General features: G+C 44.4%; 1 protein-coding gene across 1 annotated transcript in view; it reads right to left on the minus strand.

Moving 5' to 3' along the window:
• Positions 1 to 244: 244 nt before the first annotated feature.
• The window catches only part of MKI67 (marker of proliferation Ki-67), a 47472-nt gene continuing 25554 nt past the window's right edge, over positions 245 to 22162 (minus strand). The window contains exons 12-21 of the mRNA XM_069753945.1: positions 15510 to 15641; positions 14429 to 15240; positions 13992 to 14028; positions 12066 to 12122; positions 10326 to 10454; positions 6010 to 9900; positions 4129 to 4353; positions 3607 to 3711; positions 2135 to 3523; positions 245 to 1586 (exon numbers count right to left, since the gene is read on the minus strand). Coding sequence (XP_069610046.1) covers positions 1471 to 1586; positions 2135 to 3523; positions 3607 to 3711; positions 4129 to 4353; positions 6010 to 9900; positions 10326 to 10454; positions 12066 to 12122; positions 13992 to 14028; positions 14429 to 15240; positions 15510 to 15641 — 6893 coding nt within the window. The 3' untranslated portion in view covers positions 245 to 1470. The remainder of the gene's footprint in view (positions 1587 to 2134; positions 3524 to 3606; positions 3712 to 4128; positions 4354 to 6009; positions 9901 to 10325; positions 10455 to 12065; positions 12123 to 13991; positions 14029 to 14428; positions 15241 to 15509; positions 15642 to 22162) is intronic.

Genomic DNA, 22162 nt, shown 5'->3' on the forward strand with positions numbered 1-22162 from the left:
CGAGCAGTGACTGATGAACCTCTACTCAGAGGTGTCAGCCCCAGACTGCTTGGCAGCCCAGGAGTCTGTACAATGAACCTCCACAGGATAAGATTTTCACTCTAGGAGCAACCTCCCTCATGCCACTATCCCTTGGGGACAGGAAAAACACTGGAAGGTGAGGGTGGGAGAGTCCCGTTAACCTCTTGTCAATGAAATGACAGTACCTGTCGCACCACTTTAAATAAAATAAAATGGAAACACCTTTGCAAGTCAGCTTTTTAATTTCTTTTTTTTTTTTAATACATTAAACAAATCAAAACTCCATTCAACGCTTGAAATTTTACATACACCACTTTTAAAAACCAGTTGTGCAATCAGTGTGAAGGCCACCGCATGGTACCAAAGGCATTACAGGACGCAAAAGGACCTCCGCTACATTCTTCTGAGCGTAGGGCACACTTTGCTCTAACATTCCTCGGGGGCTGCCATGTTGCTGCAGCTGAAATTTATATGTTAATGGAAAAAACACACAAAACAAACGCGTTTCGCACAACAATCACATTAGCTGCAAAGCATTTTTTTTTACATTCTGTTATGAGTTGAAATGAGGGTTATAAGGGTAAAAAAAAAAAAATGTATAAAAGACGACACCTGGCAGGAATACGAGTATTGCTGTCTATAGGCTATGTACTGCGGCTCAGCCGTTCACACGACTGGAGCTGCCATGCCAGACACTAATATTGCGGCGCCGTATTTTTTTTTTTGTTTTTCTAATACCAAGTAACCCCTTTAAAATTCTGTATGCATGCCTTCAGCTGGTAGACCGCAGTAATGTTTTTTATGTACTTTGAAACCGAGACCAGACATGTCTAAGATATATTTATATATATTACATATATTAAGGCCCCCCCATATTAAAAATACAAAGAAACAAACTTAAATACATATGGTTGTTAAAACCTCACTTAAGACATAGTGCGAATGGCATAATTACAGAAAGCCACAAGCTGGAATGATTCCCATACAATCTTTGCATCACATTAAAGCAAATTACAGATTTAACAAGTTAACAAAAATAATCATTCCAATATGTTAAACCACAGCAGAAGCGAATACTGGCAAATTCAATAGGTATACCAATCTAATATGAATATTGCAATAAAAGAAAGAAAAAAAACACCATGTAAAAAAAATATATATATATATATATGAATTTCAGAAGTGGCCATGAAGTATGCATTCCCTTTCTTCCAATCACAATCATCTGCATAAAATTGTAAAGCTTCAACGTGACAAACAGGGAAGAAAAAAATTGAATATAAAAATGTACAATTCCTTTGAAAACAATTAAGAGGCAGCACTAAAGTATTTAAAACATCTAGAGTTCTGTGAAACCACTTAATTTTTTTTTTACGTAATTCTGCTTCAAAACTTTATAATTTAATTTACAAGTTAAAAAAAAAAGAAAAAAAAAATGGGACGGTGGATTTATTTCCTGCTCCTTGCGCTTGTTCTGGTTTTTGCTGCTGCAGATGGCTTCTCGACATCAGGTTTAGATGTCTGTTGTCTGGAGCTCTTTTTCGGAGCTGCAGTGGTAGCTGCCTCTGGAAAAGAGAAAAAAAAAAAAGTGGCAAAGAAGAACGTTAGTTTGAAATATTATATATACACACACACACACCTTAACATATTGTGTATGTATACAAAAAAATACACTGGTACAAACACGCACCTCCATACAGGAGCAGTTAGAAGTTGCAGAATGATAGAGTTATTCCCACTTCAGAGCTCAAAGCATTAACAGGTCATAATTAGCGATGAGCGAACATGAACTTTAAAGTTCAGGGTTTGTACCGGACACCCAGTGTGTGGTGCTGAACTGCAAATATAGACATGGGCTGGAGAGCGAGGGGTTTATATGGGGTTCAGTTAACCAACCTTTAGACTAAAGTTCAGTCAAACCCGAATTTCTGGGGTCCACTCATCCCTAGTCATAATTTGAGGGTGAATTTTCTGAAATCCTCAACAAGCACTTGTAAGTAGCTACAGCGGTCACTTCACTACAGCAGGGGTTACAAATGTACAGAGGTTGTACATCTATACTTTCCGCTCCCTCTGATACAAGGACACTGAGTAGTTATCTCATTGTGCTTACCTGTTTTTCTCCTCTTTGCTGGCGATTCGGAGGTCACCGCCGGCTTTACAATTGGCGCCTCTTCTACTTCACTTTTTTGAGTTTTGGCATTTCTTTGATTTTTCCTACCACGACCAGCAGGAATATTCTCTGTTTCCACTAGGACGGATTTGCTTGTTCGGGATAGAGTTTCCCTTTCCTCAGGAGGGGGAATGTTTGCTTCAGCGTTTGGCAATTTCCTTTTTACTCCCCGTGTAGATTTTGGGGACTTTTCATTAACGTTACTTTTACCCGAGACTCCCTTCGGACTCTTAGCCTTAACAGGGGACTGGGCACTCTCTTTTTCAGCAGCTGCCTTACTAGCCGCTGTTCCCCTCTGTCTTCTTGAAGTGGACGGTTGAACCTCATGTTCTTCATTATTTTCAGCATTTAGTACATTCGATGCTGCTCGCTGGCCACGTTGCGGACTTTTCACTTTAGTAGAATCTGTAGTCTCGTTTACAGATTTTGCCCTTGTGCCTTCCAGCTGCACATTTGCCCCTTTCCCTCTTTTACGAGGAGCAGCATCCATTACACTTGGCGTTTCAGGGCCAGATGCTTCTGGAGTCTCCTCAGCCTCCTTATTGTTTCCTCTGCGCGACCTTTTTGCAGGGACTTGTAGTTCAGGAGCATCAGGTTTGGCCTTTCCTTTGGACCTTCTGCCTCGGGTAGGTGCCTCATTGGACTCCTGAGCTGATACTTCGTCTGCTGTGCTTTCAATGTCAGTGGCCAGCAGAGGGTGCCATTGTACAGATTTTGCCTTGGATTTAGGAGCGTCCAGTTCTACATTTTGCACAGTTTTACCTCTGGTGTTTTTTTTACCCTTTACTTCAGGTGCTGGTTGGGCTGCATTGTGGTCGGAAGCTTTTTTACCCCGTGTGCTCCTGGTGGTAGATTCTGTAACGTCTGAAGAGGCTGGTTTGGTCGGCTCCTCCTGTGTAGCACTGGAGCCGTCGGGTACATTCGGATTTCTTCTAGAACCTCTTTGTGGTTTGGTTGCTGGTAAGGTAGATTCCTTTGTCTGGTCATCAGATGCATCACTAACATCTCTTGCAGCTCTAGATTTTCCTCTTGCGGGGGCACTCTTCTTCTGTGGGACCTTAGCTTCAGGTACCGCTGTTTCTGAACCAGCATCGGGAGAGTCGTCCTTTTTTCTTGGTCGTCCACGTAAACGCTTAGGCTGACTTTCAGTCGCCGAGTCCTTTGCTTGTTCAGCTGATCTTTTTGGAGACTTGGGCTTTGGGCTCTTAATGGGTTCATCTGTTGAATCCGAGCTTTCCTTCACTTCTGTGACAACCTTGGCCTTAGACTGCCCCCGACTTCTTGTCTCCTGCTTGGATGTCTTTGGTTTAGTAACATCTGGCTCAGCAGCTGTAATAAGAAATAAAATACTTTCAGCCAATTCTATAACATTGTCTACCTACAATTTGCAATATGACGGGCTCAGAACTCACCAGCAAGTTCTTCTGTGTTTTTCCGTCTTCCACCTCTTCTGGTCACGGGGGAAGTGTGGACGGGTAACTTTTCTGCTTGTTCACGCTCTAAACTTGAATTACAATCTGAAACCAAGAACCAAAAAAAAAATTATTGAGTTACTGCCATGAAGCAGACTACTAGCAGCGATCCATAATAGTTGTTGATAAAGAACTGAAAAACGGGTTCACAAAACAAAAAAAAAAGTTTTTGATAATTATACAGAGTAAGAATAATACTGTAGGAAGGTGGACAATGATCTTTTTAAAATACACCGCTTAGCAAACTTCATCTCCTAAACAGCAGCATGGAGCAGCCATAGCCGGGCAGCATATATTCAAGCATTCTGCCATGTCTCCAGTAGGGGGAGCCAGCACTGCAGTCTTATTACATCTGTCTCCAGTACTATACAACAGGAGACTGGTCTGTGCCTCATCCCATTCGACTATTCTCTCTGGCCCAGAAGGCCGCTTTATGTCATGTACTAGTAGAAGTCATCTTACCTTCAGAAGAAGCTGGTTCACTGTGAACGGCTTTTCTTCTTCCTCTTGGAGAAGGTAGCTGGGCCTTTTCAGCCACAGGAGACACAGACTCCGGTTCAGGTTCTTGTAGCCGCTCCTCTCCACTTCGCTTTGAGGACTTCACATTCTGGCGGACAGTTCTCTTGGTTGATCTGCCAGTCTTTTCATTTATGCCTTCAGGTGGTAATTGAGAGAACTCAGACTCTCCTAGAAGGAGGAAGGGATAACGGTCAGATTACAAGTGCTGCAACAGCGACACAACAGGCAGATTTATTACAACTCCCGCCTATCACACTATGGTGCCTGTCAAAGAAAAAGGGGGGAGATCGATGTAAAACAAGCAAATGGGAAGGTGCATATAAAATGATTAGCCGCGCTGTGAAGCACCAACTTAGTCTGAAAATGTCATTCTGTGCCGACAAGTCCATTTAACCCCTTGACGACCTTTGACATATAGGTACGTCATGTCCCCGCGCTCCACATGGTTTCCGGCACATGCCAGCTGATTTCATTGTGATCCACCCGTAGCTGTAACAGGTTAAATGCTGCTGCTAATCTCTGATCCAAGCGTTTAACATGCTCGCACCGGAAGTGCGGCACAAACCCCGCTCATCGACGCCCGTGTCACATGACCTCGGGTCACCGATGGGTTGGCATGACCTACTTTCCTTACAGAGGACAAAGAATACTGCACTAGGGTTGGCATGACAACCAGAGGTCTGCCGGAGACCCCTGTGGTTGTCACTGCCCTAAAGCTATGATCCCATAGACGTTTGGATGATTGAAGCTCCTAGTGTAAGTGAAAAAAAAAAAAAGTTTAAATACACACCTGAATGCCTGGTCTATCAAAAGAATGAATCGATTATAAAATGGCACGGGGGGGGGGTGGGAACAACAACAAGATGCCAGATTTACATTGCAATAAAATGTAATAACAGGCGAACAAAACATTGTGTCAACCCCAAAATAATGTAAATAAAAAGTCAGCTCGGAGTGCAAAAAATAAGCCGTCACCAAGCCCCAGATTCCAAAAAATGAAGACGCTACGTGTGTCTTGGAAAATGGTGCCTTTTTTTTTTTATTTTGGAAACTTTGGAAAAACTTTCACCACTTAAATAAAATCAAATCTATTCATGTTTGATATCTGTTAACTCGGTGACCTGGAGAACCATGACGACTCGTCAGTTTTAGCATTTAGTGAACATGGTTTATTAAAAAAAACAACAAAAAAAAAAAACAAAAACAAAGTTGTGGAATTGCACTTTTTTGCAATACCACTGCACTTTTAATTTTTTTCCGCTTTCCAGCACATGATATGGTAAAACTAATTGTGTCTTTCTTATGTACAATTTGTCCAGCAAAAGAGCAAGCCCTCCTATTGTCATATCGACTGAGAAATTAAAAAAAAAAAAAAAAAGTTATGGCTCTGGGAAGAAAAGCAAAAAACTGGAAACACAAACGGGACATGTCAAGATTGTGAAAGGGTTAAGTAACATTAAAGGGACTGTGACACCCCCCCCCCCCCCCCCCCCCCCCCCGCCGACGATTTTGATTTATTACTATGGGCAAACAGGTAATAGAATGATTAATCCAATCTTACCTGAATGCCTCATAGCTGCGGTGTAGGTCCTGAGAAATTCATTTGTAGTGTTGTTATATGCTAATGATTTCTTCCAGGCTCCGGGGTGTGCTGTGCCTGGAAGACTTCATTATAAAAATGGTGCCCTCCTCCTATCAGCGTCATATTGACATGTTCAGCAAGACTGGTTTAATCATTCTGTTACTTGTATGCCCATAGCAATAGATCAAAACAGTCCATGGGGTGACAGATTCCCTTCAAAGCTCTAGTAAAACGTCACTCACCGTCAGCAATGTCAGGTTTCCTCCTTCGTTTAGGCAATGTAACATCAGAAACGGGCACAGTCTCCTCGGACACTTCGTTTTTCCTCGATCTTCCCTTGCGTGTTGATGTAACTTCAGAACCATCGCTTGCACTTTTAGTCACTTCAGGTTCTTTGGGCACGTCCGTCTTTCCAGCCCTTCCTCTGCGCGATGTTACCTCCTCTACAGCTGGACCAGACTCCTCTGAGGCATCGACAGTAGCCTTAGATCTAGTTCCACGTTTCGGTGCAGATGTCTTGCCATCAGTAACTGCATTGGACTCTTTAGTAACGTCTGGCACTTTTGTCCTCCCTCTGCGCTTCGGATAAGTCGTCTCATCAGTCACAGATTGAACAGAGTCCTTTAGCGCCTCTGATTTATCCTTAGATTTGCCTCCTCGGGTCGGCGAACTAACAAGCATCTCAGAGTTTGAGACAGACACCGTAGAAGTTTGCGCAGAGGCTTTTGGTCTTCCTCTTCGTGACTGGGTGCTGGGCAACTGCTGTGATAATTCTGACACTTCAGCAGAGACTTCAGACCTACTTGCACGGGTGACCTGCAACTCAGGAGCTGAAGACTCTTGGGGCAATTCTTCTGCAGCCTTTTGTCTTCCCCTGCGTGTTTGTGATGTTGTTTTACCTTCAGAAACCAGAACAGGATGATCCTTGTCAGTAGTTGGCTGCTGGGAGATTTCAAGAAGTACTGTGCCTTTTTTGGCTCTTCCACGGCGATTCGGGGAAGTGACTGCAGTAACCCCAAGTACTTCTGTACTGGTGCCTGGTCTTTCTTTCAGTGCTGGGGAAGTTGGGAGAACTGATTCATTGGTGACTGCAGAGGTGCTTTGTTTTCCTCTACGTGCCCGGGATGTCAATTGGGTCTCAGCAGTGGTAACAGACTTGTCTGGTGCGCTGCTTTTTATGGGTCTTCCACGGCGCACTGGTGAAGTAACTGCAGGAACTGGAATAGATTTCTCTATCGCTTCTGTTATGGTGCTTTGTCTTTCTTTAGGTGCTGGGGAAGTTGGGAGACTAGATGCATTAGTAACTGCAGAGCTGCTAGGTCTTCCTCTACGTGTCGGAGATGCCAACTTGGTCTCGACAGAGGGAACAGATTCCTCCAGGGCTGAGGTTTTTATGGATCTCCCACGGCGAGATGGGGAAGTAACTTCAGGAACTTCCTCAAGCATTTCTGTTGTGGTGCTTAGTCTTCCTTTAGGTGCTGGGGAAGTTGGGAGACTAGATGCATTAGTAACTGCAGAGCTGCTAGGTCTTCCTCTACGAGTCGGAGATGCCAACTTGGTCTCAGAGGGAACAGATTCCTCCAGGGCTGAGGATTTTATAGCTCTTCCACGGCGAGATGGAGAAATAACTTCAGGAACATCCTCAAGCATTTCTGTTGTGGTGCTTAGTCTTCCTTTAGGTGTTGGGGAAGTTGGGAGGCTAGATGCATTAGTGACTGAAGAGCTGCTAGGTCTTCCTCTACGTGTCGGAGATGCCAACTTGGTCTCGACCGATGGAACAGATTCCTCCAGGGCTGAGGTTTTTATGGATCTCCCACGGCGAGATGGGGAAGTAACTTCAGGAACTTCCTCAAGCACTTCTGTTGTGGTGCTTTGTCTTCCTTTAGGTGTTGGGGAAGTTGGGGAACTAGATGCATTAGTAACTGAAGAGCTGCTAGGTCTTCCTCTACGTGTCGGAGATGCCAACTTGGTCTCAACAGAGGGAACAGATTCCTTCAGGGCTGAGGTTTTTATGGATCTCCCACGGCGAGATGGGGAAGTAACTTCAGGAACTTCCTCAAGCATTTCTGTTGTGGTGCTTAGTCTTCCTTTAGGTGTTGGGGAAGTTGGGAGGCTAGATGCATTAGTGACTGAAGAGCTGCTAGGTCTTCCTCTACGAGTCGGAGATGCCAACTTGGTCTCAGAGGGAACAGATTCCTCCGGGGCTAGGGTGGTGGTTTTTATAGCTCTTCCACGGCGAGATGGAGAAATAACTTCAGGAACTTCGAGTGCTTCTGTTGCTGTGCTTTGTCTTCCTGTACGTGCTGGGGACGTTGGGAGTTCAGGTGCATTAGTAACGGCAGTGCTTGTTCTTCCTCTATGTGTCGGAGATGCTAACTTGGTTTCGACAGAGGGAACAAACTCGTTCGGGGCTGAGGTTTTTATGGATCTCCCACGGCGAGATGGGGAAGTAACTTCAGGAACTTCCTCGAGCATTTCTGTTGTGGTGCTTTGTCTTCGTGTTGGGGAAGTTGGGAGACTAGATGCATTAGTGACTGAAGAGCTGCTAGGTCTTCCCCTACGTGTCGGAGATGCCAACTTGGTCTCGACAGAGGGAACAGATTCCTCCAGGGCTGGGGAGGTGGTTTTTATAGCTCTTCCACGGCGAGATGGGGAAGTAACGTCAAGAACTTCCTTGAGCACATCTGTTGTGGTGCTTTGTCTTCCTTTAGGTGCTGGAGAAGTTGCAGGATCATTGGAAATGGTAGAGGAACTTTGCCTTCCTCTACGGCTTCCCAATCTTTCATGCTGTGTTGGGGAAGCCAGTTCTCTATCAGATACTGCTCGAGACTCCCTAGGAGCTTCAGACTTGGAGCTCGATCTGCCGATGCGCCTTGGTGAAGTTGCTTCACGGACCTCCGACTCCTTGGAAGCTGTGATACTAGGTCTTCCTTTACGTGCTGGAGAGGTTACCTTGCCATCAGCAACAGATTCCTTGGATTCTTCTGCCACAATTTTATGTCTTCCACTTTGAGTTGGAGAAGTCACTTTAACATCAGAAGTAGAGCGAGATTCAAGAGCTTTACCAGTGAAGCTTGTTCTTCCCCTTCGACTTGGGGAAATTGCTTCACTGACTGTTGGCATTATGGTTTCTCCATCAGATACTGCATGAGACCGATTAGCAGCTTCAGACTTGGCGCCAGCTCTTCCCATGCGTCTTGGGGAAATTACCTCCTCAATGACCACATCAGACACAGGCTCCTTGGGACCTTCTGTTGTGGTGCTAGTTCTTCCTCTACGAGATGGAGAGGTTATTTTAACAATGGAAACAGTTTCCTTGGATTCTTCTGCATAGGATATAGGTTTTCCACGCCGAGATGGCGAAGTTATTTCTGCAGCTTTACCAGTGGAGCTTTGTCTTCCCCTACGACTTGGAGAAATCACTTCACTGACTGTTGGCATTACAGTTTCGCCATCAGATATTGTGGGAGACTCCTTAGGAGCTTCAGACTTAGAGCTCGGTCTGCCACTGCGCCTTGAAGAAATCGCCTCACTGACAATATCAGACGGCTTCAGAGATTCTACAGTTGTACTAGATCTTGCTTTACGGGCCTGAGATGTTACCTTGCCATCAGCAATGGGAACAGATTCTTTGGGTTCTTCTGCCACAGTTTTAGGTCTTCCACGTTGTGTAGGGGAAGTCACTTTAGCATCAGAAGTAGAGAGTGATTTGTTAGGAGCTTTACCAGTGGAGCTTCGGCTTCCCCTATGACTTGGGGAAGTCACTTCAATGACCGTCGGTATTACGTTTTCTAAATCAAGTATTGCAAGAGACTCGCTAGGAGCTTCAGCTTTAGAGCTTGGTCTTCCCCTGCGACTTGGAGACGTCACCCCACTGACCGTGTCAGACACAGACTCTTTTGGAGTTTCTACCATGCTGCTCGGTCTTCCTTTACGTGCTGGAGATGTCAAATTGCCATCAGCAATGAGAAAAAATTCATTTGGTTCTTCTGCCATGGCTTTACGTATTCCACGTAGAGTTGGGGAAATCTCTTCTGCTTTAGATCCTGTAGGAGATTTGGCAGCAGAGCTTAGTCTTCCTCTATGTTTTGGAGAAGTCATTTCACCAGATTCTACAAGATCCTTAAGAATGTCTGCAACAACCAAAAATTTGGTGTTAAAAATATATGTGATTTTAATTTGTCAGCTACTAAGTAAGCCCAAATTGTGCCGAGCAAGTAGTCTACTACAAACTATCCTACAGAATAGGTCCACCAGCTTCCAGTTTTTACTCTACAAAACGTTGAGATGAAAGCAACCTTCACACTGTCCTCGCTTATCCAACTAAAGCAAGGCTGAATTCACAACTCTTTGTTATACTTGATTAAAAAAAGCTATTTCCTCAAATTAGAGGGGTTTTTTTGCACACTGAAACGATCGTCCACGATCGAACAGTCAATACTGGTGGGGGGGGGGTTAGAAATCGCTTCTATAACATATTACAAATGTGCAACTGCAGTGAAGGCAATGTTTTCGTTTTTCTTTTAATTTGTAAGTGAATGTGTCAGAACAGACTCACCTGAGGAGGAAACGACTCGACTCGTGGAGGGTCTGCCTCTCGATGGGTAAGATTTTACAACTTCTCGGCTGATAGGTATAAAACACTCTTGCATAATCTGTACATGGACGGTGTCATGGGCAGCCTGACCTGTGGTTACAAATTGAAAGCAATTTTTATTTCTGGTTATAGAAATTTCCAATCCTAGTCCTATCATAATACAGATTACAATGGTGAGGTCTTCTGTCAGACCACCAGATGAAAAAGGCTTAAGAGCTCAAATTCCAGGACAAACATTAGTAAATCCAAAAGACAAACAGTCTGGTCATGTAAGTAATCAGGCTGTGAGAAATCATTTTCTCACATGTATTTATGACATCTCACCATTAAAGAAACACCAAGTCTAGAAAAGCAGTATGAAAGTAAGCAGCTCTGCTCCTCCTGCATCCAAGACTACTGCAGCCGTGGCAAGACTGAACTAGATCTCTGCTGCCTTCCCTGAGCCGAGCAGACATGTTCTGCTCCTCACCAAGGAGAAGGGCTTTGGCCTTACTGGAAGAAATAGAGACCTAACATTCGACACTGTGCGCCCCCAAAAATTGTGCAAATCACTGGCATAAAGTAAGCCAAGTAATAGCAGGTGCAAACTTAAAAACAGTATTCCTATCGCCTATTAAAATGCGTAGTGGGTGTAATAATACTATTAGCAAATACCTCCAATTAGAAATGTAGTATAGTTCTTCTGATTCGCTATGTTACTTTGCCCAAGTGCAGGCATTGCAGTAGCTTAGGTATCCATGGTTAAAATCACTAACATCCATCGCTACACGAATGATTGTAACCCTTGGATGCCTAAGCTACTGCACTGCCCTGCACATGGGGTAAGCAAGATAGCGAATCAGGAGAACTATACTACATTTCTAATTGGGGGAATTTGCTATTACTACACCTACTACATATTGGTTTAGGAAGTGATCCACCTCCATCCACCTCTCGTGTCTCCCCTTTTCCCCATAGTTTGTAAGCTTGCGAGCAGGGCCCTCACTCCTCCTGGTATCTGTTTTGAACTGTATTTCTGTTATGCTGTAATGTTTATTGTCTGTACAAGTCCCCTCTATAATTTGTAAAGCGCTGCGGAATATGTTGGCGCTATATAAATAAAATTATTATTATTATTATTATTATTAAGTGATGGGAATACCCTTTTAAGTCTAGACAATGAAAACGGCACAAGTCAGTCAGACAGAGGTAACCACTATAATCAGACATTTTAAGACACAGACTTGTCTAGGTTTCCACTTAGGCTATGTGCACACGTTGCGGATTGGGGTGCAGAATTTTCTGCACAAAATCTGCATCTCCGGGCAGAAAACGCAGGTGCAGATTTGATGCGTTTTTATGCGGATTTTGTGCATTTTTTTCTACCCCTGCAGATTTCTATAATGGAAGGGTGCAGAAACGCTGCAGAGCCGCACAAAAGTAGTGACATGCTCCTTCTTTCAATCCGCTGCGGTTTCCATGCGGATTTTTCTGCACCATCAGCACAGCATTTTTTTTCCCTATTGATTTACATTGTACTGTAAATCACTTTGCGGATCTGCAGCGTTTCTGCGTGGAAAAAAAACCACTGCAGATCGACAGTAAATCCGCAACGTGTGCACACAGTCTTAGAATTACACAGCAATGACAAACCTCCCCCAATGAGATCTTTCCAGACAAATGCACATTGGAAATACAAGGAATTAAAAGAATATTCTATACCTGACGGAGTATCCACCAGAAGGCTTAAGCGTTTTGCAGGTCTGCCCCTCTTTGCAGCTAAAGAACATATATATAAAAAAAAAATTTAATTGAGAGAGACAAAAAAAACAAAAAAACGACCACTTCATATTTCACAAATTAAAAATACAGACCCTAAACCTGTCTGCATAAACGAGCCATGCACAAAGACTAGGTGCATCACTTTCTGAAGACTGGGCAGAACTTGAAGCACAGGTTAAGGCAGTAGATAATGGCTTGTTCAACATTTTTAAAAAAGGTGTACTCCCATCTCCAAGATCCTATCCCAATATGTAGTAGGTGTAATATTAGCAACTTATTAGAAGTGTGGTACAGTTCTCCTGATACGCCAAGACGCTTAAGGTACCTTCACACTGAACAACATTACAACGATAAGGATAGCGATCCGTGACGTTGCAGCGTCCTGGATAGCGATATCGTTGTGTTTGACACGCAGCAGCGATCTGGATCCTGCTGTGATATCGCTGGTCGGAGCTAGAAGGCCAGCACCTTATTTCGTCGCGGGATCTCCCGCTGACATCGCTGAATCGGTGTGTGTGACGCCGATCCAGCGATGTCTTCACTTAGTAACCCTATGTTTACCCTGGTTACCATAGCAAATGTAAAAAAAAAACAAAAACACTACATACTTACATTCCGGTGTCTGTTGCGTCCCCCGGCGTCCGCATCCCTGCACTCCTCCTGCATCCTGCGTCAGCGCCGGCCGGCCGTAAAGCAGAGCACAGCGGTGACGTCACCGCTCTGCTTTACAGCCAGCGCTTACACAGGATGCAGGAGGAGTGCAGGGACGTGGACGCCAGGGACGTGACAGGCACTGTAATGTGAGTATGTGGTGTTTTTTTTTACATTTACAATTGATAACCAGGGTAAACATCGGGTTACTAAGCGCGGCCCTGCGCTTAGTAACCCGATGTTTACCCTGGTTACCCGGGGACTTCGGCATCGTTGGTCGCTGGAGAGCCGTCTGTGTGACAGCTCTCCAGCGACCACACAAGGACTTTCCAACGATCACGGCCAGGTCGTATCGCTGGTCGTGATCGTTGGAAAGTTGCTGAGTGTGACGGTACCTTTACCCCATGTGCAGGGCACTGCAGTAGCTTAGGTATCCAAAGTTACAACCACTAGCAACTAACTCACTATACGAGTGGTCGTAACCATGGATATTTAAGCTACTGCAATGCCCTGCACATGGGGTAAGCAACTTAGCTAATCAGGAGAAGTATACAACACTTCTAATTGGAGGTATTTGCCAATATTATTGCTATTACACCTACAGAATTTTGGAGATAGGGGACATTTCTTTAAGCCGGCTATACGTATTAGATGGCTGCTGCCAGAATACTTCAGCCAACATTCCGCGCTCGGCCAAACAAGCACTCCTGTGTTCTCTGAGAAAGTTGCCAAATGACACGGTGGCCAGCAGCTTATCTCCAGGAAAACCATGTGATCTGCAGTCTGAAATCGGGCAAAGAAATCGACATCACACACAAGTGCATCTCACAAAATTAGAATATCAAAAAGTTATTTCAGTTCCTCAATACAAAAAGTGAAACTCGTTATATAGAGTTATTACAAACAGAGTGATCCATGTCAAGTGTTTTTCTGTTAATGTTGATGATTATGGCTTACAGCCAATGAAAACCCAAAAGTCTGTTTGTAATGACTATACAATATACGAGTTTCACTTTTTGTACTGAAGAACTGAAATGCACTTTTTGATTATATTCTAATTTTGTGAGAAGCACCTGCATATATATCGTCTGCGTCGGCCAACAGGATAATGTGTACGGAGGCCTTCAGACTTTTTATTCCCTTATTCTCACTGATCTTAGGGGACATTGGTCTTTTATTTTCCCCACATGATTATAGATATCACAAAATACTCACACTTTGCAGATCGGCTGCCACGATCCTTTGATAAAGCCTATTAAAATAAAAGAGGTTTGAACTATTAGCATAAAACTGGAATATAAATAACACATGAACAAAGTGAATGTTGAACCAGAAGGCCCTGATCACATCCGCTCAAGATTTACATTTGGCATATATGCCAAGAAAAGTTCCCCAGCGCAAACATCTAATGTCTCCCTAAGGCCCTACTGACCCCACGTGTGCGGACTTTAGCACTGGAGTATATGAGCAGCCAATAACACTGTCCAGTCCCATATATACTTTGGGTTTAAGGCCGACATGTGCAATATACCACTAGTCGAACTTGAAAACACATTGACGTTTGATCCTGTAAGGATTTTTTTTTTTTTTTTCATACAGTTAAAAAAAAAGTTTTTTTTAATACCCAAGTTTATATATAAAGTGTCTATTACCTCTTCACTGACAGAAGACTTTGGCGGTGTCTTTATCAAGTTCTTTATCCCAAATATTTCCTCTATTGGACGGGTACTTTCAGTTGACTGGATGCTCTCAATTGGAGTACTCAGTAAGTGATTGAGGGCAATATCCTCGACTGGTTGTCCCCGTTCTTTAGGGGTTTTCATGATGCGCTTTATACCGATCATGTCCTCAACAGGCTGACCCCGCACCTTGGGGGTTCTCATTATACGTTTTATCCCAACCATATCCTCCACCGGTAGCGATTTCTCCTTGGGCGTGCTCATTGTCTGCTTTACTCCGACCAGATCTTCCACTGGTTGACCTTTATGTTTAGGTGTTCTTGTGATCCTCTTCAAACCAGCAAAGTCTTGCACAGCCTCTGCCTTCTGTTTAGGCGTCTTCATGATTCTTCGAAGACCAGTGAAGTCTTCGATAGGCGCTGACTTTTCCTTGGGTGTTTTCATGAGCCTGTCGATACCAAGAACGTCAAGTTTGGTGGATCTTCGAGAATAAGCCCTAGAGGATTCAGGTTCTGTTGGTGTTCTCAGCAGTTTCCTTAATGCGTGAGGGTCGGTGATCGGAGTCACTTTTTGCTTTGGTGTCCTCATGATACGTTTGATGCCGGACAGACCCACAGATTTCCTATTTTTCGACGTTACTGCTGGGATCTCAACTGTGGCACTACCATCCTCCTTACGCAATTCTGGGGAGGCAGGACTTTGAAGCAACCTGGACACAGCATCTCGACTGTACTGCTTGCGCCGTGTGGTTTTAGTACTGTCTAATGGAGAAACCACCATTTCACCTGCAGGCAAAGATATATATACTTTTTTTTTAAAAAAAAACACGGTCATGAAAAAAAATTCAGGCTGTGATCACACATCCAGTTTGAAGCGATAGGATATATGCAATGAGGACTACTACTTCATGCTGGATTCACTTCTATACCCCCCAAAAAAACTGAAGCTTTTCTGCGGGCCAGGCTTTTAAATTACAGTATACAATTTTATATTGAAGCTGCAGACTGAGTCACTACGTTTTTACTAACTGCAACAATGGCAATCTGAAACCGACCTGATTCCTCTGGAGTCTGCATCGCTGACACCTCCACAAGCACTGAGCTAGGAGACTCCGCTTTCGAGCTTTCCAGGCGATTACTTTTCCTTTGCTTGTTATTTGGTGGGGTGCTAAATAATTCAGCCACACCTTCATTAAAGGATAAAAGACAAAAAAAAAAAAGTTATAGCAAACATGACCTAACCAAAAAAGACCAAAAGAAAAAAATCCATAAAACCTTACTGAGCATTTTTTTTTTTTATTAAGTTGGGCAAATTTGCAATACCAATCGCAACCAATGAGCAGATCTCTGCACTATAACCATTTTTATGTTGACAGAGGCGGCATGCTTACCCATCTAAAACGTTCTCCTTAGGCATGAAAAAAAAAATCTAGTGTGCGTGCCAGCAGTTATGGCCAAAAGTTTTGAGGCGGACACAAATTTTGTTGCTTCAGTGTTTTAGATCTTTTAAATCAGATGTTTCTATGGTTACTGAAGCAGGATTATAAGCAAGCCAAAAGTTTTTTTACATAAACTTTATACATTTATCAAAAGTTTTAAACACTCATTATTTATTGTTTAGGTCTCAAGACTAGTGTTGAGCGATACTGTCCGATACTTGAAAGTATCGGCCGATACCCGAAAAATATTGGAAATCGCCGATACCGATATCTGATACCAATACAAGTTAATGGGACACCAAGTACCGGAAGGTATCCTGATGGTTCCCAGGGTCTGAAGGAGAGGAAACTCTCCTTCAGGCCCTGGGATCCATATTAATGTGTAAAATAAAGAATTAAAATAAAAAACACCAGGGTTACTTACTGGTAACAGGTTTTTCCGGAACCCATGACGGCACACCTGAGAGAGGGGATCCGCCCAGCCAGGACAGGAAACCCTACTGAAAATAAAAGGGCGGTACCTCTCCCTCGCTTCAGTTGGTTTTCAGAGCATGAGAGGCCCCCCTGGTTAGTACACATGGCAATCCAACACCACATCATATTAACTAAAAAAGCACCCAAAACAATAGTGCACACCGAAAAGGTGATAAAGGGGGGGAATATACAGGTGCCGTCATGGGTTCCGGAAAAACCTGTTACCAGTAAGTAACCCTGGTGTTTTCCCTTCCCCCATGACGGCACACCTGAGAGACTTTTGTAGAATGAAACCTTAGGGAGGGACCACCGCTTGGAGTACCCTTCTACCAAAGGTTAGGTCAGCAGAGGAGGAAAGGGCTAGCCGGTAGTGCTTGAAAAAAGTTGAGGGTGAGGACCAGGTAGCGGCCTTGCAAATTTGATCAATTGATACCTCAGCCTTTTCCGCCCAGGAGGTAGCCATGGCTCTGGTAGAGTGAGCCTTGATGCCTTCAGGAACCGGAGTGCCACCCGCAGAGTAGGATAAACTAATGGCCTCCCTAATCCATCTAGCAATAGTACTTTTAGCTACCCCACACCCTCTTTTGCTACCCTGAAAGGCTATGAATAGGGTTTGGTCTTTCCTCCACTGACTAGTCATAGATATGTACTGTAACATAGATCTTCTCACATCTAGCATGTGGAACTTTTGTTCCCCTGGATTTTTGGGATTACTACAGAAAGATGGTAAGGTAATCTCTTGACTCCTATGGAACTTTTGAACCACCTTGGGGAGATAAGCCGGGTCCGGTCTTAGAACGATTCGGTCATCAAAAACCTGAGTATAAGGAGGGGATATTGACAGGGCTTGCAAATCACTTACCCTACGTGCCGATGTTAGGGCTACTAGAAGAACTGTTTTAAGGGTAAGTAACTTAGGTGATAACTCCTGTAAGGGCTCGAAAGGGTGTTTAGTTAGAGCTTCTAAGACCAAATTTAGATCCCAAGGAGGGATTTTTGGGATAACGACCGGCCGAGATCTACTGCAAGATTTTATGAATCGTGAAACCCATCTATTTGAGGCAAGATTACAGTTATACAGGGCCCCCAAGGCTGAAACCTGAACTTTAAGGGTGCTGGTTGCTAACCCAAGATGTAATCCTGCTTGCAGAAATTCTAGGATAGGACCCACTGGAGCCACCTCCCCCAATGGTTCACCCAGGAAGTCAAGAAATTTTTTCCATGTCCTACCATAGATTCTAGAAGTTATGGGTTTTCTGCTTTTCAACAGGGTGGAGATTAAACCTGGTGAGAATCCATGGCGACTTAGTAACGCCCTCTCAAATTCCAGGCTGCCAGATGGAAGCCCTTCACCTGAGAGTGGGTTACTGGGCCCTGGGTTAGTAGGTCCGGAATTTCTGGCAAAATCCATGGATCTGTTACCGACATCTGTCTTAGAAGGGAGAACCATGGTCTCCTTGGCCAAAATGGAGCTTTGAGGATAATCCTCGCCTGATCCTCTCTGATCTTCCGGATCACAGCTGGGATCATCACTATCGGGGGGAATGCGTAGGCCAGAGAAAACTTCCAAGGTATTAGTAGGGCATCTACTGCGAAGGGATGTTCTCTTGGATTCAAGGAGCAGAATTTTCTGACTTTTTTGTTGTGAGAATTGGCAAACAAGTCTATTTCTGGTGAGCCGCAGGATTGGACTATTTGTTGAAATATCTGGGGGTTTAAGGACCATTCCCCCTGTCTTAAGCCTCTGCGACTCAGGAAGTCTGCTTGAGTGTTTTCTATGCCCCGGATGTGTAGTGCCGACAGAGATAACAGGTGTTCCGCCAGTTGGAAGAGGAGTTTTGACGCATTCATGAGGCCTTTGGACCTCGTTCCCCCCTGATGATTGACATACGCCACCACTGCTCGATTGTCTGTTAGGATTCGAGTATGGCGACCCTGGAGTAAAGGGAGAAAATGTCTTAGGGCTTTCTCCACTGCCCATAGCTCTTTTTCGTTTGATCCATAGTTTTTTTCTCTTATGGACCAGGTACCTTGTACAGAGTGAGATCTCAGATGAGCTCCCCAACCTGTACCGCTTGCGTCGGTCGTGATGATGTCTATGACCGGATTTTTCCACCGGACCCCCTTTGTCAGGTGGTGTTCTACAGTCCACCAAGCTAGGGAATCCCTTACGCTCAGGGAGAGACATAGATTTCCTTCTAAATGCCCTCTTAACAGTCTTTGAGCTGAGAGAACTTCCCACTGTAGTTGTCTTAGGTGGAATTGTGCCCATTCTACTGCCGGTATACACGATGTTAACGAGCCTAGAAGGGACATCGCCTTTCTGAGAGTCATTGCGGGTTGACGTATTGCTGTACTGGTCAGGTTTATTATCTTGTCCACTTTGTTTTGTGGAAGGAGGCAGAGCTGACGCTCGGAGTCCAGTATTAACCCCAGGAAGGACTGTATTTTTACTGGCAGTAGTCTGGATTTGGGGATGTTTATTATCCAACCCAGCTCCATTAGAGTTGATGTTACCACTGATATTTGATGAGTGCAGTGGGACTCTGACCTCCCTATTACCAGGAAATCGTCCAGATATGGGACAATTACTACATCCCGGGACCGGAGGTATGACATCACTTCCACCATCACTTTGGTATAAACTCTGGGGGCTGGAGACAGGCCGAATGGAAGAGCTGTATATTGAAAATGCTTTACCTGATTTTGAATATAGAGAGCTACCGATATTCCTGATGTATTGGTATATGGTAGTAAGCATCCTTTAAGTCTATTACTGCCATGAAGCAGTGTTGGAAGAGAAGTTTTATGGTCGTGTTTATAGACTCCATCTTGAAAGTGTAGTTCTCTATGGATTGGTTGAGCTTCCTTAGATTTATAATAGTTCTCCAAGAACCATCCGGTTTTTGGATCAAGAAGAGGGGGGAGTAAAACCCATCTCCTTCCTCCTGAACCGGGACTTCCTGAAGAACCTTTTTGTGGACAAGTCCCAAGATCTCGGTTTCTAGGGCAGATTGTTCCTGCTGAGACTTCCGTCGGGGAGTTATTATGAAGTTTCGTCTGGGAGGACAGACGAATTTTATTTTTAGGCCGTCTCTGATGATGTTCGTGACCCAGATACTGGGGGAGATATTTACCCAGGCCGGAAAGAAGAGGGAGAGTCTTCCTCCCACTTCTGGCGTAATGTCATTGGGGGGATTTTTTTGCCGATGTGGAGGGGCCTTTAAACATATAGCCCGATCCTCTTATCTCTAAAATCCCAATTTTTCCTCTCCCCTGGGGGGCGACCTCTATTATATCTTCTCCTCCGAAAAAAAGGTTTTTTAGGATCTTTAGGGATGTTGGGAAAACCTTTCTTTTTATCTCCTGCATGTTCCAGGATGTCTTCAAGTTTTTTCCCGAAGAGAAGTTGGCCGTCACATGGAATAGAACACAGTTTGTGTTTAGATGGCAAATCCCCCGGGCAACCTTTGAGCCAGAGGGCTCTTCTTCCCGCGTTGGACAAACCCGCGGCTCTAGCTGTTAGTCTTGCGGAATCCGCAGAAGAGTCTGCCAAAAAAGCTGCTGCTCCTTGTAGCAAAGAAATATTTGCAAGGATGTCAGTTCTGGGTACTTTGTTTTTCAGCTGATCTTCTACCTGATGTAGCCAGACCATTAAGGCACGGGCCGTACATGTTCCCGCAATCGCCGGCTTAAGGCCCCCCGCTGAGGCTTCCCAGATGTGTCTCAGGAAACTATCTGCTTTATAATAATAATAATAATAATAATAATTTTATTTATATAGCGCCAACATATTCCGCAGCGCTTTACAAATTATAGAGGGGACTTGTACAGACAATAGACATTACAGCATAACAGAAATACAGTTCAAAACAGATACCAGGAGGAGTGAGGGCCCTGCTCGCAAGCTTACAAACTATGGGGAAAAGGGGAGATACGAGAGGTGGATGGTAACAATTGCTTTAGTTATTCGGACCAGCTATAGTGTAAGGCTCAGGTGTTCATGTAAAGCTGCATGAACCAGTTACCTGCCTAAGTATGTAGCAGTACAGACACAGAGGGCTAATACTGCATAAAGTGTATGAGAACATGATGCGAGGAACCTTTTTTTTATTTTTTTTTTTTTATTATAAATAGGCCACACAGGGATCGTTAGGTTAATGCATTGAGGCGGTAGGCCAGTCTGAACAAATGAGTTTTTAGGGCACGCTTAAAACTGTGGGGATTGGGGATTAATCGTATTAACCTAGGTAGTGCATTCCAAAGAATCGGCGCAGCACGTGTAAAGTCTTGGAGACGGGAGTGGGAGGTTCTGATTATTGAGGATGCTAACCTGAGGTCATTAGCGGAGCGGAGGGCACGGGTAGGGTGGTAGACTGATACCAGGGAGGAGATGTAGGGTGGTGCTGAGCCATGGAGTGCTTTGTGGATGAGGGTAGTAGTTTTGTACTGGATTCTGGAGTGGATGGGTAGCCAGTGTAATGACTGGCACAGGGTAGAGGCATCGGTGTAACGGTTGGTGAGGAATATGATCCTGGCTGCAGCATTCAGGACAGATTGGAGCGGGGAGAGTTTTGCAAGAGGGAGACCGATTAGTAGAGAGTTACAATAGTCCAGACGAGAATGAATAAGTGAAACAGTCAGAGTTTTTGCAGAGTCGAAATTAAGAAAAGGGCGAATTCTAGAAATGTTTTTGAGATGCAGGTAAGAAGAGCGAGCCAGTGATCGGATGTAGGGGGTGAATGAAAGGTCAGAATCAAGGATGACCCCAAGGCAGCGGGCATGTTGCTTTGGAGTAATGGTGGAACCGCACACGGAGATGGCAATGTCAGGCAAAGGTAGGTTAGTAGAGGGAGAGAACACGAGGAGTTCAGTTTTTGACAGGTTTAGTTTCAGATAGAGGGAGGACATGATGTTAGAGACAGCGGTAAGACAATCACTGGTGTTTTCTAAAAAGGTCGGTGTGATATCGGGAGCAGAAGTGTATAATTGGGTGTCGTCAGCATAGAGATGGTACTGGAAACCAAATCTACTGATTGTTTGTCCAATAGGGGCAGTATACAACGAGAAGAGTAGGGGGCCTAGGACTGATCCTTGAGGAACCCCAACAGTAAGGGGAAGGTGGGAGGAGGAGGAACCAGCAAAACATACAGTGAAGGATCGGTCAGAGAGATAGGAGGAGAACCAGGAGAGAACGGTGTCCTTGAGGCCGATGGAGCGGAGCATAGTGAGGAGGAGCTGATGATCCACAGTGTCGAATGCTGCAGAGAGATCCAAGAGAATTAGCATGGAGTAGTGACCATTAGATTTAGCTGTTAGTAGGTCATTAGAGACTTTAATGAGGGCAGTTTCAGTAGAGTGTAAAGAGCGGAAGCCAGATTGAAGAGGGTCGAGAAGAGAGTTATCTGAGAGATAGCGGGTAAGACGGGAGTGGACCAGGCGTTCGAGGAGTTTAGAGATGAAGGGAAGATTAGAGACAGGTCTATAATTAGCGGCACAGTTTTGATCGAGGGATGGTTTTTTAAGTAATGGATGTATGATGGCATGCTTAAATGAGGAGGGAAAAATACCGGAAGTGAGGGAAAGGTTGAATATTTTTGTTAGGTGAGAGGTGATAGCCGGGGAAAGGGACTGGAGGAGATGTGACGGAATGGGGTCACTGGTGCAAGTGGTCGGGCGAGAAGATGCAAGGAGCCTGCTTACTTCTTCTTCTGTAACTGCTTTCTTATCAAGCGGGTCTTTGAGAACACCAGAGTCCTCTAACGGAAGGGATGATCTTTTTAAACATTTGGCTA

Source organism: Ranitomeya imitator, chromosome 2, assembly GCF_032444005.1.
Source record: "Ranitomeya imitator isolate aRanImi1 chromosome 2, aRanImi1.pri, whole genome shotgun sequence".
Lineage (NCBI taxonomy): Eukaryota > Metazoa > Chordata > Amphibia > Anura > Dendrobatidae > Ranitomeya > Ranitomeya imitator.